At 51.6% G+C, this 25,000-nt stretch overlaps 3 protein-coding genes across 14 annotated transcripts in view; 2 read left to right on the top strand and 1 right to left on the bottom strand.

Moving 5' to 3' along the window:
- LOC126578206 (nucleolar protein dao-5-like) overlaps positions 1–4,580 on the top strand; it is an 8,411-nt gene extending 3,831 nt beyond the window's left edge. The window contains exons 3-6 of one of the 12 annotated variants that reach the window (XM_050240536.1): positions 1–112; positions 359–2,314; positions 2,381–2,566; positions 3,594–4,580. The exon at positions 1–112 is cut by the window's left edge and continues 263 nt beyond it. In XM_050240536.1, the coding sequence (XP_050096493.1) occupies positions 1–112; positions 359–2,314; positions 2,381–2,566; positions 3,594–3,749 (2,410 nt within the window). In that variant the 3' untranslated portion in view covers positions 3,750–4,580. Of the gene's footprint in view, positions 2,315–2,380; positions 2,567–2,991; positions 3,518–3,593 lie in introns of those variants that run through there. The other 11 variants (XM_050240537.1, XM_050240540.1, XM_050240532.1 and 8 more) reach the window with 11 other exon arrangements.
- A 1,049-nt stretch (positions 4,581–5,629) lies between these two features.
- On the top strand, positions 5,630–20,619 carry LOC126578213 (uncharacterized). The gene is made up of 4 exons (XM_050240560.1): positions 5,630–6,301; positions 16,591–16,969; positions 18,579–18,747; positions 19,526–20,619. Exons 1-4 carry the CDS (start codon positions 6,269–6,271, stop codon positions 19,713–19,715), a joined length of 771 nt encoding a protein of 256 aa, XP_050096517.1. The 5' UTR covers positions 5,630–6,268; the 3' UTR covers positions 19,716–20,619.
- Positions 20,620–20,768: 149 nt separating this feature from the next.
- The window catches only part of LOC126578203 (serine/arginine repetitive matrix protein 1), a 6,368-nt gene continuing 2,136 nt past the window's right edge, over positions 20,769–25,000 (bottom strand). The window contains exons 4-5 of the mRNA XM_050240527.1: positions 24,524–25,000; positions 20,769–24,405 (exon numbers count right to left, since the gene is read on the bottom strand). The exon at positions 24,524–25,000 is cut by the window's right edge and continues 102 nt beyond it. Coding sequence (XP_050096484.1) covers positions 22,185–24,405; positions 24,524–25,000 — 2,698 coding nt within the window. The 3' untranslated portion in view covers positions 20,769–22,184. The remainder of the gene's footprint in view (positions 24,406–24,523) is intronic.

Here is a 25,000-nt window from a genome sequence, read left to right as displayed (position 1 = left end):
AGTAGCAACTCCTTCGGCTGCTATATCGAAAAAGAAGGCAGAATCCTCAGATTCGGATGATAGCTCAGATAGCAGTTCCGACGAGGAAGCAGCTAAAAAGACTCCCGCCAAGGCACCGGCGGCAAAGGCAGTAGCAGCTCCTTCGGCTGCTGTATCGAAGAAGAAGGCAGAATCCTCAGATTCGGATGATAGTTCAGAAGAGGATACAGCAAAGAAAACTCAAGCTAAGGCACCGGTGGCAAAGGCAGTAGCAACTCCTTCGGCCGCTGTATCGAAAAAGAAGGCAGAATCCTCAGATTCGGATGATAGCTCAGATAGCAGTTCCGAAGAGGAAGCAGCTAAAAAGACTCCCGCTAAGGCACAGGCGGCAAAGGCTGTAGCAACTCCTTCGGCTGCTGTATCGAAGAAGAAGGCAGAATCCTCAGATTCGGATGATAGCTCAGAAGAGGATACAGCAAAGAAAACTCCCGCTAAGGCACCGGTGGCAAAGGCAGTAGCAGCTCCTTCGGCTGCTGTATCGAAGAAGAAGGCAGAATCCTCAGATTCGGATGATAGCTCAGAAGAGGATACAGCAAAGAAAACTCCCGCTAAGGCACCGGTGGCAAAGGCAGTAGCAGCTCCTTCGGCTGCTGTATCGAAAAAGAAGGCAGAATCCTCAGATTCGGATGATAGCTCAGATAGCAGTTCCGACGAGGAAGCAGCTAAAAAGACTCCCGCCAAGGCACCGGCGGCAAAGGCAGTAGCAGCTCCTTCGGCTGCTGTATCGAAGAAGAAGGCAGAATCCTCAGATTCGGATGATAGTTCAGAAGAGGATACAGCAAAGAAAACTCCCGCTAAGGCATCGGTGGCAAAGGCAGTAGCAGCTCCTTCGGCTGCTGTATCGAAAAAGAAGGCAGAATCCTCAGATTCGGATGATAGCTCAGATAGCAGTTCCGACGAGGAAGCAGCTAAAAAGACTCCCGCCAAGGCTCCGGCGGCAAAGGCAGTAGCAACTCCTTCGGCTGCTGTATCGAAAAAGAAGGCAGAATCCTCAGATTCGGATGATAGTTCAGATAGCAGTTCCGACGAGGAAGCAGCTAAAAAGACTCCCGCCAAGGCTCCGGCGGCAAAGGCAGTAGCAACTCCTTCGGCTGTTGTATCGAAGAAGAAGGCAGAATCCTCAGATTCGGATGATAGTTCAGAAGAGGATACAGCAAAGAAAACTCCCGCTAAGGCACCGGCGGCAAAGGTTGTAGCAACTCCTTCGGCTGCTGTATCGAAAAAGAAGGCAGAATCCTCAGATTCGGATGATAGTTCAGATAGCAGTTCCGACGAGGAAGCAGCTAAAAAGACTCCCGCCAAGGCACAGGCGGCAAAGGCTGTAGCAACTCCTTCGGCTGCTGTATCGAAGAAGAAGGCAGAATCCTCAGATTCGGATGATAGTTCAGAAGAGGATACAGCAAAGAAAACTCCCGCTAAGGCACCGGCGGCAAAGGCAGTAGCAACTCCTTCGGCTGCTGTATCGAAAAAGAAGGCAGAATCCTCAGATTCGGATGATAGCTCAGATAGCAGTTCCGACGAGGAAGCAGCTAAAAAGACTCCCGCCAAGGCTCCGGCGGCAAAGGCAGTAGCAACTCCTTCGGCTGCTGTATCGAAGAAGAAGGCAGAATCCTCAGATTCGGATGATAGCTCAGAAGAGGATACAGCAAAGAAAACTCCCGCTAAGGCACCGGCGGCAAAGGCAGTAGCAGCTCCTTCGGCTGCTGTATCGAAGAAGAAGGCAGAATCCTCAGATTCGGATGATAGCTCAGATAGCAGTTCCGACGAGGAAGCAGCTAAAAAGACTCCCGCCAAGGCACCGGCGGCAAAGGCAGTAGCAACTCCTTCGGCTACTGTATCGAAGAAGAAGGCAGAATCCTCAGATTCGGATGATAGCTCAGAAGAGGATACAGCAAAGAAAATTCCCGCTAAGGCACCGGCGGCAAAGGCAGTAGCAACTCCTTCGGCTGCTGTATCGAAGAAGAAGGCAGAATCCTCAGATTCGGATGATAGTTCAGAAGAGGATACAGCAAAGAAAACTCCCGCTAAGGCACCGGCGGCAAAGGCAGTAGCAATTCCTTCGGCTGCTGTATCGAAGAAGAAGGCAGAATCCTCAGATTCGGATAGCTCAGACGACAGTGATGAGGATGATAAGAAGCCATCGAAACAGCAACAAACTGCTAATGTGGGTCAAAAACGCAAGGCTCAGGATGAACAAGAAGCTCATGAACCTCCTGCGAAAAAAACTAATTTCTACAGTAATTTCGTTAAATCGAGTGAAGACTGGACCAGTCAAGTAAGCGAATCTCTTTGTCGTAAGTTGTTTGAACAGAACACTAAATTAAATTCTCTTTTGTATCAGGAAACTCCACCGAACAAGCAAAACTTTAATAACATCAATGGAAATAGTAATGCTGGAGGCACAGGAAGCGATAAGAAAATACCCCTAAACAGCGATGAAAAGCGTGGTATCAACCGATTCCGGCGTGTAAAAGAAGAAGAAATCGAAATCGATAATAGACTGATGGATAATTCCTACGAAGCAAAGGTACGTATGCACCCACTGTGGACAATATGTGTTATTCGCCGCAAGGGAATCATAATTTGTGCGCTATCATCGTTCCTCCCATACCGGTGCTTCGAGATCCTCGTTGTTTAAGGAAACTCGCTATGTTCCGCAATTTCAATGGAAAAACATGGTTATCCTGCTTCCTACAAAGAAACAGAAATTTAGAAAATTACTACCTTCGAATAGGTGTAGGATTCGATTGATTGATAGCGAATGATATTGTTTCAAGAGAAACAGTGAATGTGGATGCCTTTGTGACAATGTTAGCTTCGCGTCTTAAGATGCATCTTCATGGAAAATGGAATGTAGATTATTGTGGATTATGATTTCCTTGGTTTTACACACTGCAAATTAGTATGAAATGCATCACAAGACATTCCTTTTCCATTTTTTTGCGCAAACAGAACAAATTCATCAGCTTTGCAACAGGAAAGGAGGTCGTTCCAACTCCAACACCTAAGGTTTCGTTTGGTGAGTGGATGTGTGTTGGATGTAGCCACGTCAACTTTGCTATCCGAAGTTCCTGCTCGGAGTGCCAGCTGGCTCGAACGAGTTGGAAATGTACTTCATGTTACACCACGAACAATGTCGCAGATTTGGCAAAGGATTGTTGTACAGATTGCAGCAAACCAGCTCCGTATATTGTTGAGTGCTCGCTTAACAAGCAGACAGGAAAGTGGCTCTGTCGTGAGTGCAATCGTACGAATGATCAACGATTCTTTCAGTGTTTCTGTGCCAAAGGAGACAAGACGAAAGATGGAGCTAGATCGGCAAGAAGGCCACACACCAAAAAGTCGGGTGATTGGAATTGTACAGATTGCAAGAAGCTTAACTTTTCTAAAAATCTAAAGTGCGTTAAATGCTTTACATTGAAACCGATTGAATAGTCCGAGCATTGGGGGAGGAAAAGATAGAGTACAGATCGCACGGTACCCTGTACGTAACCGAACCGCAGATCAATATTATGAGGCTTTGTTTCAATATTCTGTTTTCTCTTTCATTGCAGAAAAACGCACGTGGCTCTTTCGGTGAGCGGGCGAATGAAATTCTGAAGCACACGAAAGGAAAGTCATTCCGCCACGAGAAAACGAAAAAGAAGCGTTCCGGCTATCGTGGTGGCTTGATCGACATGTCTGTTAATTCGATTAAGTTCGAAGATTAGGAAAAGATAAGAATTATTACAAACCGTACTGCTAACGTAATTGGGCCTTCTCGTGGTAAGCATTTCTTTCTAAGTACCACAAGTACGAGATGCCACTATGAATGGATTTAGATCATTAGATCATATGCATCCAGTATGTACGCTTTATGTTAGTGATCGTCTATGATTCATGTTTCAATGAATGTCTTTTGTTAGAATTATTTTTCATATGCTCCCAAAAGTACACATAAATACAGTGGATGTAATTTTTTTTATGACACAGCAACAATATTTAACAGACTAAATGATCTATTACTCTTCGTAATGCAAAACGCTCGTTCGCTTTCCCCGCGCATCGCCAAACAATCAATTTCGCAGATTCCAGACTCGTGAAAAGTGCGTAAACTGGTCCCTGCTCGAGTACGGTAGGCGGGTTTAGGTACTTTGGAACTCGGAATAAACGATAAGTTAGCTCATAGAGGTAAGGGCTCTTCTTTCTAGTCCCTTGCCACTTTACAAAAACCGTTACAATCATGCAAAGAGGTTTACAGTATTGAGCACGCGCAGCACGCCGAACCAGAGGGTCAGTTGCTTTTGAAGTGGATGTTTTCAAATATTACTCCTGTCTCGCGACAGCGAACCCTCCTATCAATACGCCCATCCAAGCCTGTTGAACACGACGGTAAAGGCAAGTTCCGGAAGCCGTACACTGGCCTCGTGGGGTTCGTCCGGAAAGGCGAAAGTATTGCAGAAAGTTTGCCAAGCGCTTCACCGTCTAGAAAGCATGCAGAGTGGACAAGTTTATCATTTATTTTTTATATTGGAAAATATATTTTGTCTATACGACCATAATGTGCTGACTTCCTTTGACCGATCGCTTTCGTCCGAAACATGTGACCGAAGTTCTCCTTCGGTGATCTTTTAGGGAATTTCAAAAGAAGAACTACAGGACGCGAGAGAGCCAGCCTGCATTGCTGGATGATCCGCGGGTTCTCTTCCGACGTACGGCGTCTTCTCTTCAATGCTCATCTTCGCTCACCTTTGCTCACCAGTGGTCTCGTCTTTTTACCTTTCTTCACCTCTTCGGTTCGGTCGCTTCAGCGGCTCGTCTTTAACTTTCAACACAGAGCCGTGACGGAGGAGCGAAACCGATTTGCCGAAGAAAGAAAGACCACAGCGCGGGGTGTTGGTGGCCAGCGATCGTCCATTTCGGTTCCCGTTTTCCCACTTTCCAGCAGATCGCGAGCGTACGCGAACCACCACCACCCTTGCTGTTGAAGTGTTCCGCTGAGCAGGACGGGTGTTAATTTGAAAAGTTCGTGTCTTGCGGCCCGCTCAGTTCTTCCTTGGCGATCGCCCAGTGCGCACCGGTCCGGGCAGCAGCTGTTCATCGATCGCGCGTCTTCGTCTCAGTAGTCCGTCCCTGTCGTCGTCTCTTCCGTAACTTCCGTCACCGACCAGCTAAGCTACTGTTTAACGACCGAAGGTGGTGCGTGAACGAGCAAGACAAGTGCATACTTCTCGCTCTCCGTCGCGAAACGGGTTGCACACAGCTCGGGAAGTGCGTCAGCGGTGCGTCTTCGACCCTTGCTGCCCTTCTCACTCATCGTCATCAATTTATCGACACTCTGCCGACAGTGCCCGAGAGTTTTGCCACCAAAAAGGATCCCGGTCCCGTACTGAAAGAGGACTACCTGCTGCTGCAAGAAGGAATCTTCGCTCCGCTTTATTGCACCGTCAGCGTCCGCCCGGATTCGTTCTTATTCATCTCACCCTCTCTCAGTCCTTAGCGGAGCGCAGTGCAGCGGCCAAGAGTGTGCGGTTTATGTGGTTCCGACTTCTTCGAAGAACTCAAGACCATCGAACTGCAGGTTGTCGGGCAGGATCAACACCATTTTTCATCCCATTCGTATCCGTCGATCATCGTAGTAGTACACTTTTGCAGCCAACATCGAAAAATCGCAGTACCCTGCGCTTCCAAGGATCGCAACAGATTTCGCATCGCTCGCTCGCTCGCACTCCAAACCGAATCGATCCAGTTCCTAGCGAGGGTAATTGACCCGGAGAATCCATCCTTCTGCCGGCGGCAAGGGCACAGCAGCAGCAGGTGCGACGCAGCATCAGCAGCAGAGTGTGCAAAAGTGACTCTTCGCGTGTGTGTGTGTGCGTCCGTGCGTGTTTATGTGTGTACCAGTGCCTCGTAAACTCGTGTGCGGTGTAGAATCCATGTTGGCGCGTCCGGTACTACCACTTGGTACTCGCTCCTCCCGGCCGGAGGCATAATTGCTCCGCTGTTGTTAGTGCTCCCGTGTTGCTGAAAATTGTACGCAGAATCCCTCACCACCCGTTCTTCCTAACCTTCCTCTACTATTCGGTGTCTCGCATTCGCAATCTGCCTGTCAGTGCCTTCCGCGATCACGAAGAACATTCTCTCATCTCCCGGAGCCACTTTACCGGAGAAGTGAGCATCGAAGAAGCCCAACAGCAGCAACATATTCGAGAGGGCAGGAAGACGCTCGAAGCACAGCACAACTCACAAGATGGAGCAGCGATGGATATGCTATTTGGCACAGGTAAGTAAGTAGGATGATAAGCGGACGCGATCATACTAGCGCGATGCGCACCACAACTACCATCTGTCGACCCGCAACGCGGGGGTGGGGGGCATTTTCCATGAGGATGAGGGGGCACCAAGAAGACCAAAACAGCAAGAAGCGAACAAAAACACCGTAAAGCTGCCTCTCGCAAAGCCTGCTCTGGTCTGGTCTGGTCGGGGTGCAAGTGCTGCTAGTCTCTGCGCCAATTCCCGCGTACCGACGCACCGCGATTTCTCCACCGTACCAGGAGCACACACGATTCCCGATCTTCGCACTGGATACTGCCGCTTGCCTGCTGGCCAGATTTCATCGCGTTCGTACGGATGATTTAATTTGTTTTCCCGTTTGCGCGTGGCCACTAACAACTGATGCTGCCACTCAACCCAATTACTTGATTTCGGGACTCCAATCCAACCACACGGTGCGAAGGGCGCCAGGCGCGCAATGAAGTATGGGGCAGGGAAATGGGATCATCCGGTGTCTGGCTCGAGCAGAGAAACAGTCCACTCGAAAAGACCAGCGCAAACGGATACGCGCCACATGCGGACATGCTTAAAAGCACTTCGATGCCAGAGCGGCCAGACGAGAGGAGACGATCGGTGGTGGTGGTGGTGCGGGTGTGGTGGATGGATATAGCCACCACCATCGGTAATGAAACTTTCTCGGCGCGCAATTTCCCGAGGCGGTGCGCGCCTTCCGATGAGATGAATTTTCGTGACCGGCGTCGAACTCATTCCGTTACTGGTCCTGGTCGGCGGACGCACAGCCGTAAAGTCACTCTGCTGTGGACGGTCAAAGGTTGGCCAACCATCTCCAGCGCCAGCGCAGAAAACGGCGTCATCGAAGTCGAAGCTGCGCACAGGATCGAGTAGAGATTCAGTTGCAGCCTGGAGCCGAACGCGGAGGTCCAATGGAGTGAATCACTCATTAAATGGGGAGAGGGGAGTGGGGGGCTTAATGAAAAGTATTTAGCCACTCTCCACTCCCGGGGCGGGCCACTCTGTCCGCGGTGCGCTATGATGAATCAACAGTGGCCGTGGCAGTGTGCGCCGGCAGCACCGCAGCGCCAGCATTCCACGTCTCGTTGACCGAAATGTGTGCAGGAAGCTTTCTCTTGGACCAACCATAAGGTGGTCAGCCGACTGGCTGGCTGGTAATCCATTTTTGATGCCGATGCCGCTACAGCGGAGGAACGATTTATCAATGGACCGGAGCGTTAAATGGGACTTTGATGGATCGCTTGTTGCCGTTAATCAGGCTAATTTTCGGCTTTTTCCGGGTGGGGCGGGAGAGCGGCGATTGGACAAGCGATAGCACACAAGGGTTTTGGGCCAGTTCAGGAACCAGTTCGCTTAATCAAGTGCTACTATTGTGCGGAACCGTAAGGGAGCGATCTGGTGTTGCATCTGGGACTTCTCGGAGGGGAGTTGCCTGGCGTGGCAACATAACCCCGTTTGCGTCGATACTGTTGATCATCTGCAGAGATCTTCATCTTCTCGTCCGAGAACGCGTATATTGACAATACAATAGCACGATCATACGCAAACTATTATCTTTTCCGCCAACACACGCGACCCCACAGGGCAATTCCCCCATCCCGGGATGATTTATTGTGGTTCCCTTTTGGCAATTCGCTGTGGAAACTGTAACCCGGAAACCATAATTTTCGTTACTCAAAACCCAAGCAAGCCATTGTGTTCAACAAGATCCAACGAAACCACACACGCCAGCGGACAATGCCTCTGGTGTCGCCAAACACCGTGCCGAACCGTGCCGTAAATGGAAGAATGGATATCCCCGTGTCGTGCTGCACGCAGTCGTCCACCGTGTGCCAATGATTCTTGGATGCGTTCCGTGGGTGGGTGGTGGCCATGATTTGCATACAAACGTGCGCACGAGCATGCCTTGGTGCCCGCGATCCCGAATTTGGAGCCAGCAGTATGCGCACGCACCGCACGAAGATCGACCGAGAGCAGGTTTCCCTCTTTTGCACTTTGACATTCAGGAGCGTGTTTGTCGTCCGCTGTGATGCCTGAATTCTGGAACCTGGGAAGGGTTTGGCAGCATCCAGACAAGTAGTTCAGGTTCCAAAGACTTCCAAGCCAAAGAAGTTACTTCAATTCATGCCTCAACTCTCGTGTGGGTCTCTGAAGACCTAATACAGCTAACAGCACAACGCACCTGGCATTCCTTAGACTTGAAGAATAGTCTTCCACACCCCACCGCCTAATGACCGCATGGAGGACAATCTTAAAGACCATCTTAAAAACCTCCTCTTTCAAACCACAAGGCGAGTAAAACTGTTCCTCATATCTCGTTGCTTCTCACCATTAACTTGGGGAGGAACAAGAGAAACACTAAAAATGTTAATGTTGCGTGCCGGGACCGCTCGACGGAACCGGTGGCAGCACCACAACGCACCGCACTCCGTGGCTTCTTCACCTTGGGCGGACCTTAATTTGGTTTAATTTTCTTAACCGTTTTGCGATTATTTGCAAAGACGTTCGGGGTGGGGGTCTCTATGTCCTCTGTGTGCAGGAGTGCATTGCAGGGATGCCCCGGACCACCGGTCGCCCTAATTGGTTGAGAAAGTTCTCATGTGTTGTAGGTCGAGACATGGGCGAAAGGCCAAGCGACCCGGCCGGCCAGGTGGTGCTGTCGTCCATTCCATCCGATCGTTTCCCGGTCAATGCCACTTGGCTATGGCAAGAGCTACGTACGGACGCTCGTACGAAACGAAACCGAGAACAGGATTGTGCGATCGCGAGAACTGGACGCAGGGCAGGCGACCGAGCGCCGACCAAGCAACTCACCGATGATCGAGGACAGGTCGTGAGGCCAAGTAGGCCATCGTGTCCGTCGGTTTCGTGCCTCATTCCTCGGTCAATCAGCATTCACTTTTCAATCGAACACCATTCGTACCAATTCCAATTCGATCGATCAGATGTCCACCCTCCGGACAATGGCAATGCCTGCCTCAACTCCTCACTCTCTTTCTGTCTCTCTCTCTCTCTCTGTTCGTCGCTCGTCATATACGGGGGAGGGAAACACGTCATAAAAGAAAGCCAAACCAGCGCGAGGAAGGCACGCGTGTGTGCTCGTACACACTCAACTCGATGGCAATGGCCGCAGACCGAATTAGCACGTCCCCGAAAAAGGGTTATAATCGATTATGAACCTTCCCCGTGTATTTCCGGGACTCGCCTTGTTTTTGCTTTCGATTCCAACAAAGCGCGCTCGAAGTCGGCGAAAGTGAAATTTTCCGTTGACCACGACGCGATGAGTCGCGATTCGAAATGCAACTGACCGCGACCGCCAGTCAGCCCGTAGTAGGTGGCAACCTACTTTGTCTTCTGGTTCTTTTTTTTGACCACCGATTGCCACTAGATAGCCACCGCCAATTTGTTCCTGCCTTAACTGCACTAATCCCAACTTCAACGATCACGGACACGGGATGCGATGGGATGGGAACTGGAAAATGGAACAGAAAGTGAGTTAAACGATGGAATCCACCGACCGACCGACCTGAGTATCGAGTATCAGTCTTTCCCCCCCCCCCCCCCCCCAAGAAACCTCAAAAGCGAATGTTTTATTAATGTTTTTTTCCCATTTTCCACGATGTTTCGTAAACAACTTCTCGCGTGTGCTATGATTAAACATTGACTTGGATGCTTTTTTCCGGGAGGGTGGTGGTAAAACGATACCGAGGATTCGATATCACCGCGCGCATCACCTTTTTTGCGCCATGATATCGCGCGTGGTCACTCTCCGTTGATCAACTTTCTACTCAGCGCGCTCGCGCAAACCTCTCTCACTCTCCCCCTGCCATGATTCGCGATTCCTTTTAATTTATTAATGTTCCCGAAACTGGTGAAAATCGTCCTTTGCTTTTACGCTACCTGCACCCAAAATTGGCCAATAAAATGGTGGCCCGTGTACACGCCATCTCGTGCGCTGTTCCATTTTGAAGTTTTGCTTTGGTTTTCAATTCCGCGCCATCAACAGCAGCCACCGTGGTGGAGGTCTAATGATTGAACTGTGGGCATAAAAACATAAAAGCCCAAGTCCCCCATCGGTCGCGACTCGTCGTCAAGGTTGAGCATTAGCCACGGTCAAGTTCAGGTCGGTTGGCCGCCACCATTCGTTTCAAGGTTGCGGAATCGAACCCCAACGCTCTGCGCTCTGTCATCCACAGGGGGTGGGGGAGATGGAGTGGCCACGGTTTTAATGGAGCCGCGAACCGCGTAGACGAATGGAACAGAGAAATTGAGCGAGAGGGGAGCGTCCTGACGAAATTGATCTCTTCGGACGCAGCGAGAGCAATGAGCGAGTTCGTCGCTTGTTAGTTCCGCGCAAGTCTTTTGAATTTCCGATCGTGAAGGGAACGGATCCGGGCATCGTGGCATCGGATCTCTGCGTTTTTTCGCACCTTGTCGCATGGTTTGCTTATTTATTCTGTTCCTTAACACCACCGGGCCGGATCGGTGCCGGTGGGGGGAATTTGGGTCATTGCTTTTCGTTTAGTTTGTCTTGGCAAAAGCTCCGGGGCTTCGGTTGTTTCTTTTGCTTTTTTTTTTGGCACGGCCACGCACACAACCTTTTGCAAATCAATTCAGCGAGTTTTTGGCTCAAGGCACGCATCATTGAAGCGACAGTGGTGCACCGTTATCTAAATTGCTGTCCCGGCGCTGTCACGCGTCTAGCGCTTTCAGGTAGGTCGCGCTGGTTGGCCTCTTTTTTTTTTAGGCGCCACATTTTGGGTTTTCGGTAGCCCAACGCCGGATGCTGAATCGATCAAAAATTGATTTCATGATGATCTTTCTCTCTCTCTCTCTCTCTGTCTATTCCTAATGGTGTCATTTGTCTCATTCCACGATAGCGATTAGGCAACGACAAGACAAATAGAGTGTCAAAGATAGTGTTTAGCGGTGCTGGCGGTTGGGCAGGAATACGCTCTCAAATGGTTCCTCTTCTTGATCTGCTATTCCCGTGTAAGTTTGTCTGTGGGACCGGAAAGGAATTTAAAAGCATTCGGAGCATTTGCAGCAGATTACAGTTCGCTTCCTCGAATGCGCCGTTAAACCGCTCGGTACACAGCAACCTAAACCAGTTGACAAATGGTTCCTTGGCTGCAGCAGCAGCATCAGCCAACCCTCCAGGATACCGTTAAACGTGTCGCCCAATGCTCTAATGCTACATGACTGCAACGCGGAGTCCGTCCAGTTGCGCTACTGGTTACGACAACCGGGGAAACCGGACAGCACCGAAGCAGAACTCCACGGCACAAAACGGTTTTGCAAAACCACGACCACTCCTCTGGTCAAACAAAATTTCGCGGAAATGAATGAATGAGATCGTTTGTTGTCACTCTAGCGAGCGAGACGCGACCATTAGCCTGGCGTCTATTCGTGGCACCTACGCATGGCCAAGATTGTGGGTTTTTTTTAGCACTTTTGGGACAAGAAAAATGGTGCTGCTCATTTGCATAACTGCCGGTGCCGGTGCGAGGTGGATCTGTCTGTGAGAGCAGAAAGGCCACCACGGGACGATGCCGAGAAGCGCACTGGGCACACCACACACAAGCTGCTGGCACCCTTTGTCACTGACCCAAATATGAGACAAGAGGCGTCTCTCTCCCTTCTGGCTTCATTCATTCTGAAGTCTTCAAACCCCTTTCCTCCCCTTGAAAGACACGCTCACGCACGCATTACCTTTTCTTTTATCTATCCCGGACTCCCGGGGGGATTCCATCCCGGACTGTTGCTGGTGGTGCTGCTGGTGGAGGAGGCGAGTTGGGTTTGGAAAGTTTTACGACATCCAAAGGCGAGGTGGAGGCCAGGGAAGCTGGAGGGCAGGGGGGGGGGGGGATGGGGAAAAGAATCGGAGAGCGATAATAAAGATCGACGCGAAGGCGTAGAGCCAGAAAATGGGTCAACCGACAGCCACCCGGACGACCTACCGAGAAACCGAATCTTTCCCCGACCGATCGACCATCCGAGCGCCGAGAACGAGCGCCCGGGAAGAAGGTGTCTGCCGCGAGCCGCAGTTAGTGTGTTAGTGGTCAACGGTTCGTCGGCTGCCGTGGAAGCACCACAGAACACAGAGAGACGCGGGGGGAAAGGTTGATGGTGGTCTGGCACGCGCCTAGGCATCGATTAGACGAGATCAAATCTCTCTCTCTCTCTCTCTCTCTCTCTCTCTGGCGTGGTTAGCGGTGTTTTTTTTTCGTTGTTGTTTTTGTTTTGTTTTGGACAGCAGACACTAATCTGATCACCGGTGGCCTGGCGCTCCCTGGTAGGATACCGTTCGTTGATGCACCGGCGCAAACGGCGTTCTCCGTGGTCCGTGGTATCCACCTTCATTAGCATATCGCAGGTGATGCTTGTGATGGTTTTCGGGCGAGGAGAGTCGTCAGATCTTCGTGATTGATCGATGATATGGTGCCGTGGCACGTTGGCATTTTTCATTAGAATACTGTTGGCACTAATTTGTTTTCTTCGGTGGCACGGTTCCAGTTGTTACTCAATGTTACGATAATCTCTGTGACACAATTCCTTATGACACATTTTTCGAGTTTTTTTTTGTATTTTGAAGAGGAATTAATTATGGTTTAAAGATTCGAGAGTTACTTAGTCATGTATAACACTCAGCATGTCCTACTCCTGTTACTTTATCAAAAAAAAAACGCACAAAAATTTTCAGAATCTATGAAACTAATCACAGTAAACATACCATGGCGCCACATCATTGTAAGTGAGCTGTGGCAGTTCCTCTTGCGTTTTCAAGCTCTATGCGCGCGAATTCGTTTTCCGTTAATTTTCGCCAGAGTTTGGATAATGTTTTAAGTGTCTAGCTAACAAACTGCCTGCGAAAATATTCTGCTTAATATATTCTGGTGATATTCTACAGAATCGAGAACGTTTTGTTTCCAAAATCGACATAAAATTAAAGAATCTCTTGTGGCAGTTTCAACAGCTTAGTTCTCAGCTACACTTACTTGAACATCGATCCTACTTCCATTTATGAACAGGGCAGCTACATCGGTCAAGCGCCCAGCTGAGTAGAAAAGCTCGACATTGTCATCGGTCGGACCATTCGAAATCGAAAGGAAATTTAATTTATTTCTACGATAATCTACCAAAGGTAACTATGGTTTTTACATTGATTAGCGGATTGCCTGGATTTAAAGAAGCAAAAACCAAACGAGTTGGTCAAACGAAGAGAAAGCTGTCACGAGGCTCCACCACCGGCTAACCGTGGCCTACCGTGCGGTATCTCATGGAGATGAAGTAATCGGTGATGGTGAATCGTTTCGCCGACACTTTTTTTTTCTTCTTCTGCCAACGCTATCGCCACGATAGGCAAAGCGGGAAGTAATTATAAAAAGGGAAAATTGATTTAAGAAAGAAAATCGAAAGCAAACCTCAACCTCTAGCCATTTTTCCGCACACACAGGCAGCCCCAGCTATCTGTTTACAAGTTAGAGGCCGCTGAGGGCATGCAAAGAGAACCCTATCCGCCGGTGGCTGGTTTCTCTTTCGCTAAACCGATTTCCACCGCCCCGGCGGCCGGTGTCCCTTTACCGTGATAAATTGAAACCTCTAGCCGCCCCTCGCTTTGATGAAAACACTTTCTTCTTTCTCCATAGAGAGCGCACGGTCATGGGTAGAGGACGGTGGTTGTTGGCAAAGAATTTCTCGCACATTTGCATACGGCCAACGGGGTGTCGATTCCAACGTTGGCCCCACCGGAAAGCCGTTCTACGCGCGGGCGCACGCAATCACCCCCTCGGGGGGTGGAGAGAGCGAGAAAGAGAGAGAGAGACAGAGAGAGAGAGAGTGTGTGCGAAAGGAAGGAACGTGTTCAATCCGACAAAAGGCACGCGTGGTGGATGGAAGTGGGGTGGGAGGTGGCTGAACTAGAAATACCAATAAAAATTTAAAACCCTTGCACCCCCTTCCACCCCCTCTCCAACACACGCACGCACCCTGGCACTTGGCCAACACCAAACACGCCGATTCACTTACCACCGCTTGAACGCGAAAAACGGGGTCAACTTGGTGCGCAGAGAGGAGGAGTGAGGGGCGGGGGAGCAATTTTCCTTCCACCACCATAAGGCACACCACCCCCTCGGGCCGGGGGCCAACATCTCCAGTCGCGTGTGTCTTCCGATTCCCGTGGACCGGCTCACCGGTCGATGTCGATGTTGGAATTTCCATTGAAATGGAAAATCATCACCACCTCCGGTGGGGAGGAAAGCACCCCCTCCTGGGGCGGGGAAGCGAAGTGCAGAATCGATTGGTACACGGCCTCGACGGTGAGAAGTGTCAAGCGGACCATTCCTGGAAGCCGCAACCGATCGCGACCGACCTGGCCTGGGAACTGGCCGCCTATTCCGGGATCGTCTTCCCAGTGGTTCCATCCACCACCCACCGGGGGGTAGGTCCGGCGGCCAGAGTGAAGCTGGTGACATACCGAGCGTTGAAAATACGCTACCGCTACTCGTCTCGACTTCTTTCTCTTTGGCGAACCACCTCGCGCCTCGCGCCTCACGCTTTCCCAGCAACCACCACCACCACCCCCCGGGGGGGGGGGGCCAGGACTGGGAAGTGGAACGCACGGACCTCTGTTTCGTCGCGAAAAAGGGGATGGAGAGGGTCTCGCGTGAGCGTGAGAGATGCGCCACGCCACGCCACGCGATGCTTTCCTCGCAAGCCAATTGCAACGATGGTGATGACGATGGGCCGCCCCTGGGACGTTGTACAGGGATACAAAGGGTAGGAGGGGTAGGGCAGGAGAGAATGGGAATGGCATTTTCAATAATGGCCATTGTGTGTTGGAGCACGAGAGGGAGAGACACAAGGAGCGAGAGAGAGAGAGAAAAGGGTGACAAGCTGCTGCTGCTGCCGTTTGACTAATCCCTTGCTAGTTGATCTTTCTGGGAAAGCTGGCTTCTCGGCCGGCTGAACCGTGCAGATGACCGGCGGAAGTGCCGGTACAACATTGTTCCAACAATCCACAGATCCGTACATGCCAATATGCATCCAGGTCGTATCGAAGCGAACGATAAGCAGCTCGGCGCAACTGCTTTTTGGGGACAATCACGATCAGCCAGCGACTTCGTGTCACCGGCTTCCTAATGGTCGTCGCTTGGCACAAATGATCCGTTCGCGTGTTTGAACCGGGCGTGTGTTTAACGATGGCCGCGCTACTGACCTTCTTTCCTGCAAAGTGCCCGTGGAGAAAACTTGCCAAAATGACTTGGCATTTCCACTTCCGCGAGTGTTGTGTGGGAGGCTAAGAAGCAAGCCGCATGTTTGTCACATCATTAAGGACAATGTCATTGGGAAGGCATGCTGCTGTCGTGCGCTGTACCTATTGTTTGTGGGCTCGAGAACAGAAGCATTTCCGACACATTAAGGTGGTTAAGCGAGTCGGTTTGTTTAAAGAAATGAAATCATTTGCCTGGATAGCAGGTGCTGGTGATTCCGCACCGGAAAGGCTCTCCGCAGTGTGTGCCTTATCACACGCAGAGTTCAGGGAGTATCGGAAGATGGCGAATCCTCTATCTGGGCGATTTTCAGAAGCCCCGTTTCGAACCAGTATTTACCGTTACTCGAAGCTGAACCTCACCACCGGGGCATCTTGCGGATCTTGCCCGGGCGCTAGTACTCCAGACAAATTATCCTCTCAAATCCAATTAAAAAAGAAAACAAACAGGTGGCAGATTGCAGAACATCACGAGCGAGGAGCTGAAGAACCGAACAGCAACAATTCGCACCAATTGGCTCTCAAAATCCAGTCTTCCAGTGTACAGCACAAGACGAGCGGAACGCAAATTCCAACTACGCAAATAAATGATGCAACAGCTGCGGTCTGGAAGATCCGCAAACCGGGATGGGTTTCGGTGCGATAATTCTTAACCCAGTTTTATGCAACCGGATCGTACGGTTTGGAGAGCAACAGCTGGTAGCTGCCGAGTACTTTGCTCTACCAGTTCAAAGGCAGAGGAAGCTTCTCCAGAAAGTGGCAGAAAGCGAAGCGAATCAATTGGCTGGCCCACTGTAGGAAGTTCATTCAACGGTGTTGGCCACTAATTTCCTTCCTTTTAACCTCGCTCCTTGCGCTCTAAACGATGGGAAGCCACGATTCGGGCGCACATCCGGCGGGATGTTCCGTTTAGTTTCTAGTGTTTGATCGATCTTGACCGTGAACAACACTTCATTAATCTCTCTCTCTTTCTCTCTTTCTTCTCTTCCCACTAGCTGGTGACACTACTGCTCATTCCCGCACAGTTAGTCAGCTCGTCCACCGCCACCAGTGGCCATAGGCTGTGGTCCGATGGTCCGTCAGCGTCAGGTGCCAGGTCAGGCACCGAGAAGTGCTCGAGCAGCGGTAACCTGAAGTATCTGTCCGGTGATGCGCTCACCGACAGCCCGAACTGCATCGGACCGAACAATGCACCGTACCCGGCCAGCATGGTTGCCCGGACGTTCTCCAACTGGGCACCGGGTGGTTCGTCACGCCGTGGCCGCATGAGCCAGCTGCCGACGCTCGATCCCAAGATTACCCAGCGGGCCCTGCTACAGGCGTACGGTGATGCCAATGAGGCCGCCGACCTCGAGACGGCCCGGACACGATACAGTAAGTAGCACCAGCGCAGCATCTTCATCCGGAGCGATGCGAGCGATCAAATCATTTTACCGCGTAAATCATCTCTCCCGCGCCACGTGCACGGTGGTGTGGTGTGTTGGAAAGGAAAAGCCAAGAGAAGAGAAGAGACTTGAACGGTCAAGAGCCTGGAAACAGCTTAAGTAGCATTCACTTTTGCGGTACACCCGGTGCGATACCAAGGTGCTGACCACCCGTTCAGAGCGGGACTTCACTTTCCTTCTTTCCGTGTCATTCGCCATTCACGTTGGGGAGTGGGTTTGGAAAAGCGAAACGAACGCGCGCGCGCGTGGCCAACCGTTTTCCGGCTAGTTCTCACCATCAATTTCACCAACCTGGGACGACGAAAGTGGTTGCCCAGCAGGGTTGTTTTTCCCGGACGGGGGGAAAGAGGGAGAAGGTCATTGGCCATTGTTTTCTCTTCCGAACTTCCCCCCCCCCCCCCCCCCCCGCGACAGGGAAACAGCGTGTAACTAATAGCCACCGGCTACCGGAGGGCAGCAACAATCGTGCATCGTGAGTTCTGCTCGGTTCGAAAATTGGCTAATGGGGCCGCCTCGGCGTCGACGCTTCACTTCGAGGGCCACTTCGGGACGGTAGTGGAAGGCACGTGATAAGTGCGTGCAAAATGTGGCCAATTTCACGCCGATTCCAAGCCGAGACTAAGAATGGTGGTAGCGAAGCGGTGGTCAATTCGACGTCAATGACGCATGCACGAGCGTGCGCTCGCTCTGTTGAAGAACAAAAGAGAAACAATTAACAAGTAGTGGCGCTCGATGATGGCTGGCTGGCTGGCAGGCTGGCAGTCCCGAGATCCCGCTAGCCCATTTCATGGTCAATCAAATGGCGGCAGCCACATCCAACCCAACCGCGATCCCAGCTGGCATGAGGCAACGGTAACGCGGCGTGATGTCCACAGCATCACAGCGCGCCGAAGTGAGCGGGAGCAACTTTCGACGACATTATCGCTGGTTCGTGTTCCGTCGCGCCGGACGCTCTGTGGTGGACACTTTCTACAAAACCGTTACGCGCTTACGCGATCCCACTGCTGCTGCTGCTGCTGCTGCACTGCGCCGGTGTTGCTGAACAGAATGTTGTCTCGCTGCCTGCATGGTGATAGCATTCTCGGAGTAGCGGGTGAGATGGTAATGCAGCTAATGTGACTTTATGCTAATGCAGCGAAGAGTGCATTCGGTTGAGTTCACGGAAATGATCCTCCATGATCCGGTGTAATGCCACTCCGGGGTGGTGTTGACATTATAGAACAACTACTGCGCCATGCTGCCCGTTCCGGCGCAATTCCAGTTCCAAACAGGAAATGGGCACATTAGAGACCAAGTTTATCGTCCTCCGGGAGGGCACTCAGTGGGGGAAGTATTTCAGAATTCCATTTTCAATCAACAGTAACAGCGTGGCCACCATTTTGGGGCATGGCGACGTCGTGAAACTTTCAATTTTACTTTGTCGAATTTGTCGAAGAAGGCCGGCATCCCGCACCGGCAGCACCAGTCACGTTCTTCCTAACCGAATCCATTCTGTTCTGTTCGTTTTTCTTTCCCTCCCTCCGCTCCCGCTTCCGAAGGTCGCTCGTTGGACAGTACCCAGTGCCGGGATACGCCGTCGCGGCTCTGCAAGACGCGCTACAACACGACGGCCCCGATGTACGGCGTCAGTCTCACTTCCGGCCAGCCGGTCACGATCGTGCAGAAGTTCCCCGATCTGTTGCAGCAAGTCGTCTTCGAGGTGTGCGAGTAAGTACCGCGATCGCGATCACGATCTTCTTCTCCTTCCAGATGCTCTACCACGACGGTACTACTTATAGAGACTAGACTTTGATCGCCACCGATCCACGGACCATCGTTTGTTGTTTGTCCAACGTGCCAAAGAGTACAGAGCGCCCTGTTGGAGGAAGTTGGTGTTTGGTGTTCCGCGATCTCGCGCTACTTTGAGCCATTATTTATGCAAACAACGTGAGAAGGAGGAGAAGGAGTACAAGGAGTACCGTCCTCCGGGGTTTTGTGGCAGTGCAAGAGCGTGCAGTGGAACTGCGCACCGCCCCCCCCCCCCCCCTCTTGCTCCCATTTGGTTTCGGTTTTTTGCGTCAGTTTGACCACTTCCCTCCCTCTCTTCTGCACGTATCGTCCGTGCTCGATCGGGATGCGGGAAAGTTTTAACTTTTACCCGGACCCGCTGGTTCGGCCAGTCGCGGAGGATATTAACATATCGTTCGCGTACTTTGCGCACTCTCCCTCAACCCCCGGAAGCCAAATTCCGTGTCGCCATCGTTCCTTGGCCTTTAAACTTGACCGATTTTCACCGGTGCGCATTTGCATTCCATCCGCCAAAGGCGACAACGACGACGACGACGACGCCGGCAACGATTGTCGATGGTGCGCTCTATTGCAACGGACCACATCGCTGCAACTACTACGGCGGCCGCTTTCATTTTCGTGAGCCAAAGCGATAATAATTCATTCCTTTACCTTCTCTCCTTTTTTTTCTCTCTGTGGCCCATGCCATTTTCACCAGATCGTCCGAGTGTGATGTTGTGCGAGGCGAGTGCACGCAAACGTACGTCCCGTATCTGTTTCTGGTGATCCCGCTGGGGCCGGTTACCCTGACCGGGCAGGACTACGTGCTGGTCGAGAGTGGTTGCGTCTGCAAGCCAAAGTATGCCACCGATAAGCCACGGGAAGCCGGTGGTAACTTTATCCCCTAGGAACACACCACTGGAACCACCTTGACCGGACCGGTTGGCTAGACGGGCGACGGACGACGGACAGACGGATAAGGACCAGGTTTAACCACCAACGGAATTGATTTTGGATTCCCGATTAGCTAGCGGATGGTCTAGGACAGGCTTTTGCTCGTGGTGTTGATCCCGCTGGGTGCGTGCGGGATGTTTTAAGTTATTCTTCGAGGCGTCTTCGACTGTTCGACGGTTCCTGCTGTTGGCACCGGTGGGCCACGATTGTCGAACGGGGCGCCAAACCTAAGCTGCACAACAAGCCCCTGCTGCGTTGGGGTGAGCATTTTAAGGTGTAATGTGAGTTATTAATAATAGGATTCGTAAGAGGCAAGCGAGACAAGTAAATGATAAGACACCAGAGCAGAATACGCGGACGCAACAGAACAGAACAGAACAGAACAGAACGAAACGAAAGACGGAAACGAGCACAGAACAGAAAGAAGGAAAATAATTTAAAAAAACGAAAGCGCGTATGGTACGCCATTAGTATATTTTTTTGTAAATACAAATAAATACGTCTATCTGAATTGACTACACGGCGTCTGTGACCGGCGAAAAAGCAACGAAAACTAGAAAGAAAGAAACACGGGGGCTACTCTACGGTTAACGGGATGTACTTTGTAAAACCTTCATTGGATTGACTAAAACTAAAACGGAAACATTAACTAAACCGTATTACGATGACTAGCGTAAATAGGGGCTATGGTACAAGCTTAACTAACGTGTACGTATTGCATCGAGCATGACATTCCGTTCAGTTACTGGCTAATTACGATCATTACTACTTCCGTGGTTTTGGTGATGATTAGCGCGGATGTACATTGGAGGTGAGATATCACAGTATCTACTAGTGTGTGCCGCTCGGTGTTTATAACTACAAAAAGGTTGCAAATGTTACGAAACTGAACTAAAAAAACAAGGAAGGAAGAATTTGTGGACAATTTTCTTTCGCTTTATCGAGCCTGTGGCCAGGCGTTGGCAGTATCGTCGCACATCGTAAGTGCCGCTAAGTAGATTGTGTGGTTCTCTATATGATTATTAATCTTTATTTGCTGTTTCGTTTTGGTTGCTCGATCCTGCCTCTATGTAGTCGTCCGCGCGCTTGCTCTACTTGTGTTTCAGGATGTCCTCCTTCTGCCGCTCGGTCGCTGTGTGGTAAATTTTTGAAAATTGAGACACAACACACACACACGTTGCACGACAATTATCTTATGTAGTGCGGGGTGGGGTCCACCGTACCGCACGCATCCTGCTGACTGCGCTATCTTGGCTTTATCTGTAGATTCTAGAGCATGTGGGGGTCCAAATCCATACTCATTTCCCTACCGCGCTTCCCTATACCGGACCAAATTGGTTCAATCATTGCAAATTGAATTAGCGAGATAGTGAGAGACCATTTGTGTGTCATAAAGTAAGAAGGGGGGGATCTGAGAGGGGTGTAGGGAAGAGACAGCTTGCGTGGGATGATTTATTTTTAATTTATTACTTGGTTCTCTCTTTCTCGCTCGAGCGCGCTTCGCTTGTCTCCTTTCGTGGGAAAGGGGGAGTTGATGTTGTGTTTGTGACTTAAAAGCTAAAAATTCTGTTCAATTATATTCTGTTTGCTTATGTCGCGTGCACCCTAGCCTAGCAGCAGTTCGCTTCTCGGGACGTTCGAGTTCCCGGAGATTTAAAAGAGAGAGAGAGAGAGAGAGGTTTAAAGATGAGAGAAAGAAGAATTCGATCGACGCCGAAAGATGTACACACTGGTCTCTTCCCGATTAGCTATTATGCGTCTTAAATCAATTGTTCTTATGTCCTGTGTGTGCTTACGGAAAGGTACAAATACTTCAGGAATAGGATGAAGAACCCCGAGCACGTGCGAGCGATCGCGGTACTACCAACACAATGGACACGCGATCACCGTCATCTCGCCATGGTGCTTAATAAAACCCATTCAACACAACCTGATTTTTGAGAGGAAATGGATAGGAGGGGAGCCATTTTATCCCGATTACGCATACCCATACGATCGTTAAATGTGGGAGTAGCATCACAAAGTGCTAATCCTCCCCCCGGGGCGGGTAATGTGTTCAATTTGTTTGAAATCCTTAAACATCCGCGTAACCGCCTATTACACTAGTGCGTGATCTTCTCTCGCTCGCCTCGTCTTATGTCCAATACCCTATACAATAAACGTTCGTACGCGCGCACGCACGCACGCACGCACGATGATGCTTTGCTCTACTATCGGACATCTGGAGAGCGAACCTTTGCCTGAATCCGAATGATCGCTAAAGGAGTAGCACAGTATAGTAACAGCGGTTGTAGTAGTAGTAGCGGTAGTACTAAAAGTAACGCAGGTTACTCACGACGGTGCGTCAGAATGACTCGTCTTGTACCCCAGCGCCGCACCGGCGAGGACGATGATGGCGACGACGCTGGGGCTTGGTGGCGCTTTCAGTCGGAGGTGCTGCTCTGCTGTTTCTTCATCGATTTGAGCGCCCGTTCACGCAACTGACGCTCCAGATCATCGTTAATGGCTGGCCCACCGAGCGTCGCCGTCGTCGCCTGGGCCGACTGTGTCTGTCCACGTTTCTTCCCTTCGCGTGCCATCTCCTCCTCATCATCGGACGAGGACGAGGAGCTGCCGCCCCGGTACTTGCTGCTGCTGCCACCACCACCACCGGCCTTGCTCGATTTCTTATGCTTCTTGTGTTTCTTGTGTTTCTTGCTATGCTTCCGGTGTTTCTTGTGCTTCTTGCGCCTACTGCCGGACTCGGAATCGGACGAACTGCCCTCCTCCGAAGCGTCCCGTGGGCGTTTCTTCTCCTTGCGACGCTTCTTGCGATGGCGCTCCGTCGAGTCGCTCGAGGAGGACGACTCGGGTTCGGCCAGTGCACCAGTCGATCCAGCTGCGACAGGTTTCGCCCCGGAGCTGGCACTGTTGGAGGCAGTTGATTTCGCTTTCAAGGACAGCTGTTGGCTGGAGCTTTCCTTCTGCTTCGCCTTTCCCTCATCGACCTCGACCGTGGTGGTGGTGTGTTTGCGTTTCTTGCCTGGCTGAGACTCGGCGGCAAGCGAACTAGAGCCGCTGTCACGGTGAACCTTTCTCGCCGGTGCTTCACTTTCCTTCGTCGAGGTCGCGGTCGCGGTCGATAATTTGCTCCGATGATCCTCCACCGTGGTGGTGCCCGTCTTCGATGTGTCTTCTTTGCGAGGGGCTTTCTTTGGTGGACGTCGATCCTTGCTTTTCGATTTCCGCCTATCGCTATCATCGCTCTCGTCCGACGATTTACCCTCCTTGGCGTTACGGTCGTCGTCCTCTTCCTCACTGCTCGACGAAGAGGAGGACGATGAGCGACGTTTGCTAGTTGGCCGCTGCTGCTGCTGCTTCTTTGCGTCCGCCTTTCGTTTCTTGAGCTTTTCTGTTTTTCGTGCTGTTGCGGCGGCCAGCTTTGCGGCAGCCTCACGCTGTCTGCGATCATCTTCATCCTTGCGAACAAGCTTCTTTTTCGCTTTTCTCGAGTCTTCGCTCTCGCTTCCGGAACTATCGTCGTCGTCGTCCTCGTCTTCACTGTCCGAACTGGCTGCTGACTCTTGCTTGGTGCTAGCTGCTTTCGGTTGTTTTTGCGATCTTTTAGAACCAGCTGCGATAGTGGCAGCATTTGCGGCCGATGCCGAAGCATTTGTTTTTTCTTCTCGCTGTCCTGACCCGGAGGTGGCGATAGCTGACGCTTCGCGTTCGTGAGGTTTCAGGAAGGGAGAAGGTGTCCGTGAGAGGCTACTACTATACCGGGCACTGCGCGTGGAGCCCGCGGACGATTTCGGTTCCTTCTTGTTCTCATTTGGCGCCACCGCCGCAGTGCCACGTTTGTTGCCGACCGAGGGCGTTTCCTTTGAAGCTGTTTGATCGTTCGGTTTCTTCGCTTCCGATGGGGCGATTGTGGTTGCTGTTGCTGGTTGTGGTTGCTTGCGTGCACCTGCGGCACGGCGTTCATCAGCCCTCTCGGCCGACCCTTGCTCCGTTGAGCTGCGTTGCCGCCGTTCGGTTGCAGCATCCTCGGCCAGCCTGTCGTTCGATTCGCGTGTATTAGAGCTTCTGGAAGCTGACTGGCGCTGGCTACCGGTGGATCCGGCCGGGCTTTCGGAGGCTTTGCGTCCACCCCGTACCGATCCACTACCGCTGCGATTCAAACGGTCCTGCTGCTCCACACTGTCGCGCTCCTGTCCACCGGTTGAGGAACGGTTGCCGGTAGCCTCACGATTGTTGCGATGATCACGCTCGTCGTACCGGTTCGACACCGGCGGTCCCATCTGCTGGTGGCCCCGCTGCTGCTGTTCACCACGTTCGGCGGAACGGCGCCACTTCGGTGCATTCGCCGCATCACGAGGACGGCCTCCATCGCCAGAACGTCGTTCTCGTTCATTCTGCATACGATCCCGCTCCCGTGAGTTTGGACGACGTCCACGCGATGGGCTCGAAGGCCCTCCTCCTCCGAAACGCTGTGTTGGTGCATTACCACCACCGGATCTGTCGCGATCTCGCTCCCGTTCGCGATCGCGCTGTTCACGGTCCCTGTCACGGTCGCGGTCTCGATTATCTTGTCCCCGACCTGGACCGCCACCACCACCACCACCACGAGACGGAGGCGAACGATGACGATTGAAGTTGCCATCACTAGGGCGTGGAAAGGGAAAAGAAATTTAAAAAGGAAACAAGAAAACATCAATAGAAACACATTATGGGTTAATGTTTCTTAACATTTCGGAGGTCCAGCCGGTTCCGGTTCGCTTACCGAACATTCCCACGACCAGTTGGACGGCCTGGAGATCGCGAGCGAGCTCGCCTCGGTGACCGAGAACGGTTGCGTGAGCGGGAACGAGATCGTGATCGCACATTACGCCCTCCGCGTGGACCATCTTCCCGGCCACGTCCACGGGAAACAGAACGTCGGTCACGACCTCCACCCCTTCCACCCATCGGTTTTCGTCGATCTGCATTATTTTCTGTATCGGTTGGTCGACGGCGTGCCGCTCCTTTGGCGGGATGTGCCTCGGCCGCTTCCGAATCCGATGAATCTTTGTTCGAGCGATAGTGACGCTTCTTTTGGACGCTGTTTTCTTTTTTCTGGATCTCGAAATCGTCCGATCCTTTACGTCCCCTCGAAGGTGAACGGCTGCTCCCGGATCGTGATGTATCTCGCCGGTTCGGTCGACTGTGGCTCCGGCTACGGCTGCTCCGTCCATTGCGTTTCTTTGCACCGCCGCTACCG

Source organism: Anopheles aquasalis, chromosome 3 (genome assembly GCF_943734665.1).
Source record: "Anopheles aquasalis chromosome 3, idAnoAquaMG_Q_19, whole genome shotgun sequence".
NCBI classification, from domain to species: Eukaryota; Metazoa; Arthropoda; class Insecta; order Diptera; family Culicidae; genus Anopheles; species Anopheles aquasalis.
The sequence above is the reverse complement of the archived record's forward strand: the minus strand, read 5'-3'. Positions and strand labels throughout refer to the sequence as shown.